A 16,215-nucleotide genomic window follows, 5' to 3' on the forward strand; every position below is an offset into this window, starting at 1 on the left:
GCCTGGACGCAGGCAAGAGAGGAAAAGGGCTTTACAAGAGACCACACAGGGTAGGCAGGAGGAGCAGTTGCAGCATAGCAGAGCATGGAGGGCAGAAGGGAGTGGCAGCAAAATGGACCATGGAAGACAGGAGGGAAGGGGATAGGGGCATGGAACTCGGACAGGCAGGGTGCAGGTGGCAGGGGCAGGGGGCAGCCATCTGACCATGATAGGCAGGTGGGGAGGGGCAGTGGCAGCTCAGAAAGAGCACTCAGAGTAGATAGGAGGGGCAGTAGCAGGTCCATGGAATATGGTGAACAAAAACAAGGGAGAAGGAGCAAGCACACAGACATCGGAGTGCAAGGGTAGGGGCAGCAAGTTAAGCACAGAGGCTAAGCAGGAGGGCAATGATTGGGCATAGAATTGGGCAAATGAGGGCAGGATGAGTGGGGAGGGACATCAGGCTAAATGGAGGGCAGTGGCAGCACATCAGACCATGCAGGGCAAGAGGAAAGGGTCTTGTGCATGGACTCTGACATCAGAGGGTAGGGAGGAAGTGGATGGGACAGCAAGCTAACTGCTCAAGGCAGGCGGGAAGGGCAGTGGCAGAATAATGGCCACACAGGGCTGTAATGAGGGAGCAGGGGCATGAACTTGCACAATGGATGACAAGGTGGAGTGGGCAGGAGCAGCAAGCTTGGGTGGGGACTGCACAGTGCCAGACACTGCGTCCAACGCCCCCACCTCCTCCACCCTCCACCATGGCTTGCAATGGGCATTTTACTTAACAGGAAAAAAAACTCTAGAAATTCACTGAAAAAAACTACGTTTACAGGCATGTTATAGTCAACCAAAGGTTACAAGGACGTTATAGCTAGGGTCAGATAGATTATACACACACAAAACCATAGAAATTCAGCTGTGATAGTTATTTCAAGTAACTGTACCTCATGCCCTAAGATAACTATGAATGACACCCTTGCCCTGCACTAACTACCCCAGGTATTACATCACTCATGACATCTTCTATGACATCGTTGATAATATCACTGTAACATTTGCAGTTAAAATATGAATGACAAAAATGTGCAGGGCGAGGGTGCGAGTTATAATTACCTTAGGGCATAAGTTATAGTTACTTGAGGTAACTCTAACTCTAACTGGTGAATTTATATGGTTTCGTACGTTTAAAATGTGAGCCTAATGTCCCTGTGAAAGTGAACATATATATATATATATATATATATATATATATATATATATATATATATATATGTTCGATGGCATGTGTAGCTGCAGATACACATGCTGTGCACATCCCGCCATCTGATGTTGGGCTCGGAGTGTTACAAGTTGTTTTTCTTCGAAGAAGTCTTTTCGAGTCACGAGACCGAGGGACTCCTCCCATTTCGACTCCATTGCACATGGGCGTCAACTCCATCCTAGATTGTTTTTTTTCCGCCATCGCGTTCGGACGTGTTCCTTTTCGCTCCGTGTTTCGGGTCGGAAAGTTAGTTAGAATCTCGGAAAAATCGTCGGTATTGTTTGCGTTCGGTATCGGGTTAGTTACAGCAGATCGACACCGAATTAAGAAGAGCTCCGGTGGCCCTTCGGGGTTTTCTTCCATCCCCGTCGGGGCCTGGTCGGCCCGGCCACGTGTCTCTTCAAGGCTGATGGAACGGACCCCATTCCGCTTCTGTCCAGAATGCCATAACAAGTATCCATATACAGATCAACATCTGGTCTGTAACTTGTGTTTGTCACCAGAACACAAGGAGGATACTTGTGAGGCCTGTCGAGCGTTTCGGTCCAGGAAGACACTCGGGGACCGAAGAGCAAGAAGACTGTAAATGGCGTCGGCGCCGACAGGACAAGAGCATTTCGAGGAGGAGGAAGAAACATTCTCCACCCAGGAGTCGGACTCTGAGGAGATCGATCCCGAGGAAACGCCGAAAACCGTGAGTAAGAAGTCGAAAACAAAAACTCACGAGAAAAGCGCTAAAGCCCAGGGGACGCCACCGCCAACAGGCCATGGCTTAACCCAAAAAAGCGGTGACCGAGCCAAGGCACCGAAAAAGGGCACGCTGGTGTCGAAGTCATCCGACTCCGGTCGAGATACCGCCACACAGCAATCTCGGACCCGAGACATCGGCTCTGAGAAATCTCGGCACCGTAACAGCGGCACCGAACAAATTCGGCACCGACACACCACCACGCCGAAAATTACAAAGGTTTCTTCAGAGCCTAAAAAGACCTCCGAAAAAGTTTCGGTTCCGAAACATCCAGCCTCGGAGCCGAGAACAGGTTCCTATACAGAGGAACAAGGATTAGCCTCACAAATGAAAAAACATAGATTTGGAGAGGAACTTCAAGCTGTAGAGCCAGACTATACTCAAAGAAGGCTCCACATTCATCAAGACACAGGGAAGATAACCACTCTTCCTCCAATTAAAACAAAAAGAAAACTTGCCTTTCACGAAAAGGACAAGGAGCCACAGGCAAAGGTGGCAAAGAAAACAACTCCACCACCTTCTCCACCACCATCAGTGCACACATCACCAGTAGCAACTCCTCCACTGATGCACTCACCGACTCATACTGCCATGAGTCAAGATGATTCCGATGCATGGGACCTTTACGATGCTCCAGTATCGGACAGCAGCCCAGACTCGTACCCTACCAGGCCGTCCCCTCCTGAGGACAGTACATCTTACACACAGGTGATCGCAAGGGCAGCTGCTTTCCATAACGTCACCTTGCATTCAGAACCAATTGAGGATGACTTCTTGTTTAACACGCTAACCTCCACTCATAGCCAGTACCAAAAACTACCTATGCTCCCAGGAATGCTAAAACATTCAAAACAAATCTTTCAGGATCCTGTTAAAGGCCGAGCCATAACTCCAAGGGTGGAGAAAAAGTACAAGCCACCGCCAACAGATCCTGTTTATATTACAACGCAGTTAACTCCAGACTCAGTAGTTGTCGGGGCAGCTCGTAAGAGAGCAAACTCTCATACCTCGGGAGACGCACCACCTCCAGACAAAGAGAGTCGCAAATTTGATGCTGCGGGCAAAAGGGTTGCAGCACAAGCAACAAACCAATGGCGCATTGCCAATTCACAAGCGCTTTTGGCAAGATATGACAGAGCTCACTGGGATGAGATGCAACATTTGATAGAACACTTACCCAAGGAGTTCCAAAAAAGAGCACAAGTGGTGGAAGAAGGACAAAGTATCTCTAATAATCAGATACGGTCTTCAATGGATGCAGCAGATACGGCTGCAAGGACAGTAAATACTGCAATAACAATAAGAAGGCACGCATGGCTCCGCACGTCAGGTTTCAAGACGGAAATTCAACAAGCCGTGCTAAATATGCCATTTAATGAACAGCAGTTGTTTGGGCCGGAAGTTGACACTGCTATTGAGAAACTCAAAAAAGACACTGATACGGCAAAAGCCATGGGCGCACTCTACTCCCCGCAGAGCAGAGGCACCTTTTGCAAAACACCTTTTAGGGGAGGGTTTCGAGGACAACCTACAGAAACCACAACATCACAAACAAGGCCCACTTACCAAAGCCAATATCAGCGGGGAAGTTTTCGGGGGCAATATAGAGGGGGACAATTCCAAAGAAGTAGAGGAAAATTCCAAAGCCCCAAAAGTCCTCAAAATAAGCAGTGACTCACAAGTCACACATCCCCATCACATAATACCTGTGGGGGGAAGATTAAGCCAATTTTACAAACATTGGGAGGAGATAACAACAGATACTTGGGTACTAGCAATTATTCAGCATGGTTATTGCATAGAATTTTGCGAATTCCCTCCAACAGTCCCACCGAAAACACACAGTATGTCGAAACAACATATAAATCTTCTAGGATTTAAAGTTCAAGCATTGCTCCAAAAAGAAGCAATAGAATTAGTACCAAAACAAGAACTAAACACAGGAGTTTACTCACTGTACTTTCTGATACCCAAAAAAGACAAAACACTAAGACCTATACTAGATCTCAGAATATTAAATACATACATCAAATCAGACCATTTTCACATGGTTACATTACAAGAAGTAATCCCACTGCTCAAACAACAAGACTACATGACAACACTGGATCTAAAGGATGCATATTTCCATATACCAATACATCCTTCACACAGGAAGTACCTAAGGTTTATATTCCAAGGGATACATTACCAATTCAAAGTGTTGCCATTCGGAATAACAACTGCGCCAAGAGTTTTTACAAAATGTCTAGCAGTAGTAGCTGCACATATCAGAAGGCAGCAAATACATGTGTTCCCGTACCTAGACGATTGGTTAATCAAAACCAACACGCAAAAACAGTGTTCACAACACACAAATTACGTCATAGAAACCCTACACAAACTAGGTTTCTCAATCAATTACTCAAAGTCACACCTTCTGCCGTGTCAAACACAGCAATACCTAGGAGCAACAATCAACACAGTAAAAGGAATTGACACTCCAAGCCCACAAAGAGTCCAAACATTCCAAAATGTCATACAAGCCATGTATCCAAACAAAAAGATACAGGTCAAATTAGTAATGAAACTCCTAGGCATGATGTCCTCATGCTTAGCCATTGTCCCAAACGCACGGTTGCACATGCGTCCCTTACAACAGTGCCTAGCATCACAGTGGTCACAGGCACAGGGTCAACTTCTAGATCTGGTGTTGATAGACCGCCAAACATACATCTCGCTTCAATGGTGGAACAGTATAAATTTAAACCAAGGGCGGCCTTTTCAAGACCCAGTGCCACAATACGTAATAACGACAGATGCATCCATGACAGGGTGGGGAGCACACCTCAATCAGCACAGCATCCAAGGACAATGGGACATTCAGCAAAAACAGTTTCATATAAACCACTTAGAACTGTTAGCGGTATTTCTAGCTCTTAAAGCATTTCAACCCATAATAACCCACAAATACACTCTTGTCAAAACAGACAACATGACAACAATGTATTACCTAAACAAACAGGGAGGAACACACTCGACACAGTTGTGTCTCCTAACACAAAAAATATGGCATTGGGCGATTCACAACCACAACCGCCTAATAGCACAATTTATTCCAGGAATTCAGAATCAGTTAGCAGACAATCTCTCTCGGGATCACCAACAGATCCACGAATGGGAAATTCACCCCCAAATACTGAACACTTACTTCAGAATGTGGGGAACGCCACAAATAGATCTATTTGCAACAAAAGAAAACTCAAAATGCCAAAACTTCGCATCCAGGTACCCACAACATCAGTCTCAGGGCAATGCACTATGGATGAACTGGTCAGGGATATTTGCGTACGCTTTTCCCCCTCTCCCACTTCTTCCATATCTAGTAAACAAGTTGAGTCAAAACAAACTCAAACTCATACTAATAGCACCAACATGGGCAAGGCAACCTCGGTACACAACACTACTAGACCTTTCAGTAGTACCTCATATCAAACTGCCAAACAGACCAGATCTGTTAACACAACACAAACAACAGATCAGACATCCAAATCCAGCATCGCTGAATCTAGCAATTTGGCTCCTGAAATCCTAGATTTCGGGCACTTAGACCTCACACAGGAATGTATGGAGGTCATAAAACAGGCTAGAAAACCTACCACTAGACACTGTTATGCAAATAAGTTGAAAAGATTTGTTTATTACTGCCATAATAATCAAATTCAACCTTTACACGCATCTGCAAAAGAGATAGTAGGATACTTACTACATTTGCAGAAATCTAAACTAGCTTTCTCTTCCATTAAAATACATCTTACGGCAATTTCAGCTTACCTGCAAATTACGCACTCAACTTCATTATTTAGGATATCAGTCATAAAAGCGTTTATGGAAGACCTAAAGAGAATTATACCACCAAGAACACCACCGGTTCCTTCATGGAACCTCAACATTGTCTTAACACGACTCATGGGTCCACCTTTTGAGCCCATGCACTCTTGTGAAATGCAATACTTAACGTGGAAAGTTGCATTTTTAATTGCCATCACATCTCTAAGAAGAGTGAGTGAAATTCAAGCATTTACCATTCAAGAACCATTTATTCAAATACACAAAAATAAAGTTGTTCTACGGACCAATCCTAAATTTTTACCAAAAGTAATCTCACCGTTCCACTTGAATCAAACTGTAGAATTACCAGTGTTCTTCCCACAGCCAGATTCTGTAGCTGAAAGAGTACTACATACATTAGACATCAAAAGAGCACTAATGTACTACATTGACAGAACAAAACTAATTCAAAAGACAAAACAACTATTTATCGCCTTTCAAAAACCTCATACAGGAAATCCAATTTCAAAACAAGGCATTGCTAGATGGATAGTTAAGTGCATTCAAACATGCTATCTTAAAGCTAAAAGAGAACTGCCTATTACACCAAAGGCACACTCAACCAGAAAGAAAGGTGCTACCATGGCCTTTCTAGGAAATATTCCAATGAACGAAATATGTAAGGCAGCAACATGGTCTACGCCTCATACATTTACCAAACACTACTGTGTAGATGTGTTAACTGCACAACAAGCAACAGTAGGTCAAGCTGTACTAAGAACATTATTTCAAACTACTTCAACTCCTACAGGCTGAACCACCGCTTTTGGGGAGATAACTGCTTATTAGTCTATGCACAGCATGTGTATCTGCAGCTACACATGCCATCGAACGGAAAATGTCACTTACCCAGTGTACATCTGTTCGTGGCATTAGTCGCTGCAGATTCACATGCGCCCACCCGCCTCCCCGGGAGTCTGTAGCCGTTCAGAAGTAGATCTTAAACATTTGTACATTTGTAAATATATTACTTTAAACTTCATTATGTACATACGCATTCACTCCATTGCATGGGCACTATTACTAGCATACACAACTCCTACCTCACCCTCTGCGGGGAAAACAATCTAAGATGGAGTCGACGCCCATGCGCAATGGAGTCGAAATGGGAGGAGTCCCTCGGTCTCGTGACTCGAAAAGACTTCTTCGAAGAAAAACAACTTGTAACACTCCGAGCCCAACACCAGATGGCGGGATGTGCACAGCATGTGAATCTGCAGCGACTAATGCCACGAACAGATGTACACTGGGTAAGTGACATTTTCCATATATATATATATTATCACTGAAAAAATACAAAGGCTACAGCAACTTTATAGTTAGGAAACGAAATTTAAAAAAATATTGAAATTCACTTAAAAAAATCAAAGGTTGCAGGGGCGTTCTATTTAGACGCAGATTTTAAATGTACAAAACCATAGAAATTCACCTGTTAGTTATGGTTAGCTCAAGTAACTATAACTCGTGCACTAAAGTAACTATAACTCACGCCCCCGCCATGCATAGTTTTCTCTTCAGTAATTTGACTGCTAATGTTTCAGTGATGTTTTTATTGATGTTATAAAAGTTGTCATGAGTGTTCTAATATCTTGGCTAATTAGCAGTGCTTGGTGAGGGTGCGAGTTATAGTTACCTTAGGGGCACAAGTTATAGTTACTTGAAATAATTAACTATAGCAGGTGAATTTCTATGGTTTTTTACATTTAAAATGTGAGCCTAACTATAATGTCCCTGTAACCTTTGTTTTTTAAGTGAATTTCTATGTTTTTTTATTCTACTTCCTAACAATAACGTCCCTGTAACTTTTTTGTTTCTTTTGTCAGTGAATTTCAGTTTTTTTTTTTAACGTAAAGCAATTTTAATTATTATACGGTAATCTAACTCTGTTCCTTGCACAGCCTTTGGCATCGCACGGCAGAGTTATGCCACAAGGCCTGTCAATCCCCCTATAACCACCCAACACCCCACCGTTCACGGCTTTCAGCCGTGTGTGGCAGGGGATTTGCCACAGGGCCTAGGCTGCGGCCAGGCCTTGATGCCAACCCACTATAATCACCCAACCCCTCCACCAAGGTTTACAGATAACTTTTCAAGGTGAAAATGCAGAGAAAAAACACTTGCTTTGCATTGATCATGCACAAGAAATGTGGATGATTAGTACTCTACAGATGGGAAGCTTCAACTTGGGCACCTGCTTTGTATATATATTTAAATGCTTCCCATTGAGGTTTAATTTTTGTGAAATGAGCATCGTGCCAGAAGGAATACTGCCCTGCCTACTTATCCAAGAAGAGGCCAACATTTTGTGCTGAATGTGTACTTAACTGGAGTACTTTCTACTGACTAATAAGTAAGTGCTACCTCTTTGGGTAAATGCATAGTGTATCTCCTACACTACAGCCGGATAAATGAAGCTGAAGTAATGTCTCCAGTGACCTTGTGTGTCTTTAGCTTTGCCAAAGTGATTGTTCCTCAAGTGTCTTCATCACATAACTTTACAGGGCAGAACAACAGAGAAAACACCAAGTTGTTTTCTCGGCAGATGCACCTTGAAAAGCTTGATTTTTACTTATGACAGGGACTGCGGGTGGAGCCTCAAGGCCCACACGGTCCCAGACTGCTCCCTGACTCCTGCAAAAGGGAAAGCAGCTCTGTACGTGTTGGAGCAATACTTTAATCTCTTTACCTGTTTGCATGTTTGCAGGAAGGGAAAGAGATGAAATCTCCGCTTTCAGAAAGCGGGAGCATTCTCAAAGCTCCCTCATGCTGAAAGGGGAGTGTTTGCTTTTGCTTGGCCGGAGCTGTCACAACTCCTGCCAAACAAAAGCAAACACCCACCTCCTGAGGGTGGGCACCTCAGGGGATAGCAGGAGCTGGGATGGGGGGGGTGGTCCCCAGGGCATATGTAGCTCCTCTAAGGGGTGGATGTTCCCCCCCTCCTTGACATTTATCCTGGCCCAGGGGGTCTGTGCAGCCGTCCTGACATCTTCATTAGTGTTGCCTTGGGATGTGGCGGTCCTCGGGCCCGAAGGGGGTAATTTTATTAAGATTGCCCCCAGGGCCTGGAGAGGAAAGATCCGTGTGCCCTGCCCCTTAATTTTAGTAAATGTTGCCCCGGGAGGTGGCAGTCCCCTGGAGAGGGGGTTGGTGAGGGGTCCGTGAGGTCCACCATCAAATTTAATAATGTAGCCCCAGGAAGGTAGTGGTGCCTGGGGTGTCCACTCGGCGCCCCGGATTATTATTAAACGTTGCCCCGGGAAGGTAGTAGTCCCCTGGGGCTTTTGAAAGCCTTTGGAAGGGGGGTCCGTGCGCCTCGTTATTAATTATTAAAGGCCCACCCGGGGGCAATATAAATAAAAAGCGTGGGAAACCATGGTCTTTTTAAAAATGTTTTAATAAATTCACTGCAAAATTCTCAAATATTCACAAATTTCGTGTTAAATTTTTTTTTTATCCTTTTTTGCCTTTCTGGGCACCAGAGGTTCACCTGCACCAGTGCTAGGGGGTTTAGGGTAAACATACTCTGCCCTCTTTTCTATTTTTTAACGTTTGTTTTTGAGACTTGGCTGAAGCCGAGTGTCAAAATGTCTGCCAACGCCTCCTAGTTGGAGCCAATCAGATCTCTGCATGAGCTTGGGACTATTCCCAAAGTGTTCACGCTTCTAGATATACAAATTTGCATTTCCTTTCATATGTTGAAAACTACTGAACGGATTTGCACCATATTACAAAAAACTTTATCTCTGGACCAACTGATATCTTTCTATTAAATTTAGTGTAATTCCGTCCAGTGGTTTAAGGTGTCGGCTTGTCTAAGATGTCTATGGGAATTAACTGGGGAAACTTACACTTTTATTTGACCCCACCCTTTTCCTCGGCCCCCACTTGACTGATCATCCTGAAACTTCCCATGCACAACCAGACCCTATAGGGCATTTTGTTTCAAGAAAAATTCTTGAAGATTCATCAAGCGGCGCCTAAGAAATAGGCAAGTAAAAAACACTTTTTCTATGGAAGCAAGGTCTCAACTATAACTACCTTGTGGTGACCACCAGTAAGATTATATATATAATTTTTTTCATGAGCCAAGATAGACAAAACCATTAACGCTTCCAAACTTCCCCTGCACCTCCATTTCATATATGGTTACTTTAAGACAAATGTGAAGTAATAATGTTGTCATTTGTACAGAAAAAGTATTTATCTGTTGTCTACAACACTCAGAATCGGAGTCGGGCCACTTGCTCTAACTGACTTTTTAAAGGTTAATCAATTAAACATATTGGACAATCCTAAGAGTGAAATTTGCCAAAGTCATGAACAGAAGAACTGCACTGTGAAGTAACAGTTGCTTTTGCATTTTTTCAGATGGGGATGTGCCAGCTAATGTGGAAACCTCCAATGGGCACATGATCATTGTCGGCAACGAGCCCCCAAGCGAAGAGAAGGTTTTAAATATTATTGGAGCTGGCAATGGATCTGTGCCTACGAAAGCAGCAAGTGTTGAAGAAAAGGCTGAAGGTATGGATGGTAAAATCACAACCGGTACCCCCATGTGGCACATGGAAAATTAGCATGCAGTTAGCGCAGTAAATATAGACTTTGGAGCTAATGGTGCCCAGTTACTTTCCTTCCTCTGTGCTGTTTTTTCACCAGTCACCTTTATACCTTTGAAGTCAAAGGAAGCAAATCACCAAAACAACCCTTCTCCTTTCTAGCCACCAGATATCGCCTCATGGTCCCAGATCACAGTAGACTGAATTCTGATCTCTTTGCATTCAGAAAGGATATAAAAACACATTTTTTCAAACTGTACCTTCAGATTGTTTACTGCTTTACCTCACTTCTATATCCTCTGTTCATTGTTACTAGTGTTAATTTTAAATTGTTTTGGTTTCTCTATGCCTAGGCCCACTCAATACAAATTCTTCAAATAAATATCGTATCCCCTCATTACCTTTACACTTTTGAAAGTATAGTCCCTACACAGCAAAGAATGATGTCCGATCAGGACCATAAAACTGTCTATTGTACTTTTCACCTGCCTACTATTGACACTCATGATCTCCAAATGTTGTAACTACCTATGCAGGCCTTGAAAAATCATAAAAATGTTACTTGACCTGCAGGTCGAGTAACTTGAATAATCTACTCAACCCAATTGTAATGTACTTGACCTGTAAACAGGTCTCAAATTCTGTGAGCCTAGGCAAATATTATATTTTACAGAGTTGCTATACAAAAAAACCTCTTTTGTTTGATTAAATAGACTGAGGCCCTCATTATGAGGGTGGAGCTCTGACTGCCACGGTCCCAGTGTTAAAGACTGCCACATTACGAGATCAGCTGTTTGAAAACGCCGCCGGTGCGGTTGGACTGGCGCGGCTGGCGTTGAACCCTTCCGGGTCGGCAGCATGCCTAAGACCGCAAGCTGTATTATGAGGCAGCAAACCGCCACGCTTTTCACAGCACTCGCTGTAGGAGGCTGGCCTGGCTTGTAGTGGGTACCAGAGGTACTTACACCTTGTGCCAGGTCCAGTTATCCCTTATTAGTGTAGAAGAGGTGTTGCTACCAGCTTAGACTGATAGAAGGTAGCTATGGCAAAGCAGCTTAGGCTGAACTAGGAGACATCCAAAGCTCCTACTATACCACTTAAATCATATGCACAATATCATAAGAAAACACAATACACAGAGTTAATAAAAAATAAAGGTACTTTATTTTTATGACAATATGCCAAAAGTATCTCATTGAGTACCCTCAGTAAGAAGGTAACATATATACACAAGTTATATGTACACAAACCAAAATTAGGTAAGTAAGAGAAAGAAAAGTAATTCAAACAGTGTAGAATTACAATAGGTTGCAATAGGAGCACATAGGTATGGGGCAACACAAACCATATACTCCAAAAGTGGAATGCCAACCACGAATGGACCCCAGACCTATGTGAGCTTGTAGAGGGTCGCTGGGACTGTAAGAACACAGTGAGGGTTAGAAAAATACCCCACCCCAAGACCCTCAAAAGTAGGAGTAAAGTGCACCTACTACCCCCAGAGAGCACAGAAGTCGTGATAGGGGGATTCTGCAGGAAGAACACACACCAGCAGTGCACTGACAACGGATTTCCAGACCGGAGTACCTGTAAGACAAGGGGACCAAGTCCAATAGTCGCGACAGTGTCGAGAGGGGGCAGGAGCCCAGGAAATGCCAGATGAAGGTGCAAGGAAGCTGCCACCGGTTGGAAGAAGCTTGGAGTTCTGCAAGAAAGAAGAGGACTAGGAACTTCTCCTTTGGAAGACGGATGTCCCACGTCGCGATGAAGCTTGCAGAGGTGTTCCCATGCAGAAAGACCGCAAACAAGCCTTGCTAGCTGCAAGGGTCGCGGTAGAGGTTTTTGGGTGCTGCTGTGGCCCAGGAGGGTCCAGGATGTCGCCTTTTGGAGGAGGAGACAGAGGGGGCGCTTAGCAACTCAGAGAGCCCTCACAGAAGCAGGCAGCACCCGCAGAACAGGCACTTAGAAGTAAAGTGAACCAGAGTCCACGCGAAGTCACAAAAGGGAGTCCCACGACGCCGGAGGACAACTCAGAAGGTTGTGCACTGCAGGACGGAGTGCTGGGGCCTCAGGCTAGGCTGTGCACGAAGGAAATCCTGGAAGAGTGCACAGGAGCCGAAGCAGCTGCAAATCACGCGGTAAACAGCTTTGCAGTCTGGCGTGGGGAGGAAAGGACTTACCTCCACCAAACTTGGACTGAAGAGTCACTGGACTGTGGGAGTCACTTGGACAGCGTTGCTGTGTTACAGGGACCACGCTCGTCAGGATGAGAGGGGACAGAGAGGACCAGTGTTGCAGTCTTATGGTGCCTGCGTTAGCAGGGGGAAGATTCCGTCGACCCACTGGAGATTTCTTCTGAGCTTCTGGTGCAGGGTGAAGGCAGGCTACCCCCAGAGCATGCACCACCAGGAAACAGTTGAGAAAGTCGGCAGGATTAGGCGCTACAATGTTGCTGGTAATTGTCATGCTACTTTGTTGCGGTTTTGCAGACGTCCTGGAGCAGTCAGCGGTCGATCCTTGGTAGAAGATGAAGAGGGAGATGCAGAGAACTCTGGTGAGCTCTTGCATTCGTTTTCTGAAGAATTCCCCAAAGCAGAGACCCTAAATAGCCAGAAAAAGAGGTTTGGCTACCAAGAGAGGTAAGAGTCTATCAGGAACCTCTGACGTCACCTGCTGGCACTGGCCACTCAGAGCAGTCCAGTATGCCCCCAACACTTCTGTTTCCAAGATGGCAGAGGTCTGGGACACACTGGAGGAGCTCTGGGCACTTCCCCCGGGAGGTACTGGTCAGGGGAGTGGTCACTCCCCTTTCCTTTGTCCAGTTTCGCGCCAGAACAGCGCTGGGGGATCCCTGAATCGGTGTAGACTGTCTTATGCAGAGATGGGCACCATCTGTGATCATCAAAGCATTTACAGAGGCTGCACACCTATTTCCAAAGGGAGAGGGTGTAACACCCTCTCTGAGGAAATCCTTTGTTCTGCCTTCCTGGGCCAGGGCTGCCTGGACCCCAGGAGGGCAGAAACCTGTCTGAGGGGTTGGCAGCAGCGCAGCTGCAGTGGAAACCCCGGAAAAGGCGTTTGTCAGTACCCGGGTTCTGTGCTAGAGACCCGGGGGGGGGGGGGGGGTCATGGAATTGTCCCCCCAATACCAGAATGGTATTGGGGTGACAATTCCATGATCTTAGACATGTTACATGGCCATGTTCGGAGTTACCATTGTGACGCTATACATAGGTAGTGACCTATGTATAGTGCACGTGTGTAATGGTGTCCCCGCACTCACAAAGTGCGGGGAATTTGCCCTGAACGATGTGGGGGCACCTTGGCTAATGCCAGGGTGCCCACACACTAAGTAACTTTGCACCCAACCTTCACTAGGTGAAGGTTAGACATATAGGTGACTTATAAGTTACTTATGTGCAGTGGTAAATGGCTGTGAAATAACGTGAACGTTATTTCACGCAGGCTGCAGTGACAGGCCTGTGTAAGAATTGTCAGAGCTCCCTATGGGTGGCAAAAGAAATGCTGCAGCCCATATGGATCTCCTGGAACCACAATACCCTGGGTACCTCAGTACCATATACAAGGGAATTATATGGGTGTACCAGTTTGCCAATGTGAATTAGTGACAAATTTGGAAAGCAGAGAGAGCATAACCACTGAGTTTCTGGTTAGCAGAGCCTCAGTGAGACAGTTAGGCATCACACAGGGAACACATACAGGGCACATATTTATGAGCACTGGGGCCCTGCCTGGCAGGTTCCCAGTGACACATAGACTAAAACAACATATATACAGTGAAATATGGGGGTAACATGCCAGGCAAGATGGTACTTTCCTACACTCGCCCCGCCACAAAAACCCTGGTGATAACGCACCCGTGACAGGAATCCCATCACACACATCCACACACTTGCAGACACACACGTCCACACACTTGCAGACACACATGTCCACACGTCCAAGCACTTGCAGATACACACCCCACCTGACCTCACGCATAAATCCAAACACTTCACCCCAGCCGCACGCATACATCCAAATACCCCCACCTGACTGCAACCATACATCCAAACATCCCCACCCAACCGCACACATACATACAGACACCCTTACCGGACCACACTCATACATCCAAACTCCCCCACCCAACCTCACGCATACATCCAAACATCGCCACCCAACCGAACACAGACACGCACCCCACCCAACCGAACAAAGACTTGCACCCTCACTCAACCAAACACAAACACGCACCCCCACTCACTCGCACACAAACTTGAAAGCACACCCACTTGCTCACACACAGACACGCACCTCCACTCACTCGCACGCATACGCACCCCCCTCCGCATACATTCATACATACACACAGACCCCTCCTGGTCGGTCCACCTACCTGTCTGGGCCTGAAGGGGGTGGATGTTGTCGGTTCCACCGCCAATGCCACACGGACGTGACATATTACTGCTCATAATATGGCGGGCGGAGTACTTCTGCCGTGGCGGTGCTGGCGTTGGAACCACCTCTCAGCCGCTGACAGTGTCGGATTTCCACCTGTTTATGGGCAGAAATCCGTTGGTGACACGTAATACGCGGGCAGGAGCGTTTCTCTGTTTATGTTTAAATACTCATTTTTATATATATATGTTCAATGGCATGTGTAGCTGCAGATACACAAGCTATGCATAGTCTGCCATCTAGTGTTGGGCTCGGAGTGTTACAGAAGAAATGTTTTCGAGTCACGGGATCGAGTGACTCCTCCACTTCGGCTCCATTGTGCATGGGCATCGACTCCATGTTAGATTGTTCTCTTTTCACCATCGGGTTCGGACGTGTTTTTTTTCGCTCCGATAGTCGGAAAAGTTCTAAAACTCTCTAATTATCGTCGGTATTGTTTTGATCTCGTACCACCTTCCAACGACACTTCGGTACCGTCGGGTCAAACATCTTTACTCGCCCTTCGGGGCACCCGTGCCCAACTCAGGCCTGGTCAGGCCGACCGCGCGGAAGCCTCATGGACCAGACCCCATTCCGCTTTTGTCTTCGGTGCCATGCAAAATTTCCCTCCCTACACAGACCAACATCTCGTCTGTAATCTCTGTCTTTTCCCAGACCATCGGGAAGAGAATTGCGAGGCCTGCAGATCCTTCCGTTCGAAGAAAACGCTCCGAGACAGAAGAGCACGGAGACTCGAGATGGTGTCAAAGAGCACCGAACGTCTCGACGTCAAGGAGGAGGAGATCATGCACACGGCAGTCTCCGTCCAAGGGTCCGACTCCGAACAGGAGTCCGAGGAGGACAGACCGGTCACGGCAGGACAGCACATGAGTACGCCTGCCCCTGCCCCAGCCAAGCCCAAACATAAGGCCTTGGGAACACCACTGCCGGAAGGCCATGGCTCGACCCGTAAAAAGACCTTCGGTGACCAACCAAAAGGCCATGCCACCTAAGCCTTCGGACTCGAGCCGAAGCTCTGTGTCCGAGTCTACCAAACATCGATTCTTCGAGTCAAAACCTCGAAAATCGTTCTCAGAGCGAGGCCATCATCCACTCCAAACCTTTCGATACCTAAAAAAACAGCTTCAGAGCCCAAAAGGACAATTTATACGGAGGAACATGGACTTTCGCAAGCACTCAGTGAAAGCCATAAAATCACTGAGGAACATTCACAAATGGAGGCTATAGTTAAAAGGCAAGCCAGGATTCACATCCACAAGGACACTGGCAGAATTAGAACAGCACCTCCTCTAAAGCCTAAGAGGAAATTAGCCTTTCAAGAACAATTGGACACTGAT

At 45.9% G+C, this 16,215-nt stretch overlaps 1 protein-coding gene across 5 annotated transcripts in view; it reads left to right on the top strand.

The window, feature by feature from the left end:
- Window positions 1–16,215, top strand: part of PHACTR2 (phosphatase and actin regulator 2) — a 786,224-nt gene that overhangs the window by 618,968 nt on the left and 151,041 nt on the right. For all 5 annotated transcript variants that reach the window (XM_069235123.1, XM_069235126.1, XM_069235127.1 and 2 more), the window contains one exon: window positions 10,230–10,382. In XM_069235123.1, the coding sequence (XP_069091224.1) occupies window positions 10,230–10,382 (153 nt within the window). The remainder of the gene's footprint in view (window positions 1–10,229; window positions 10,383–16,215) is intronic.

This window comes from Pleurodeles waltl, chromosome 5 (genome assembly GCF_031143425.1).
Source record: "Pleurodeles waltl isolate 20211129_DDA chromosome 5, aPleWal1.hap1.20221129, whole genome shotgun sequence".
Classification (NCBI taxonomy): Eukaryota; Metazoa; Chordata; class Amphibia; order Caudata; family Salamandridae; genus Pleurodeles; species Pleurodeles waltl.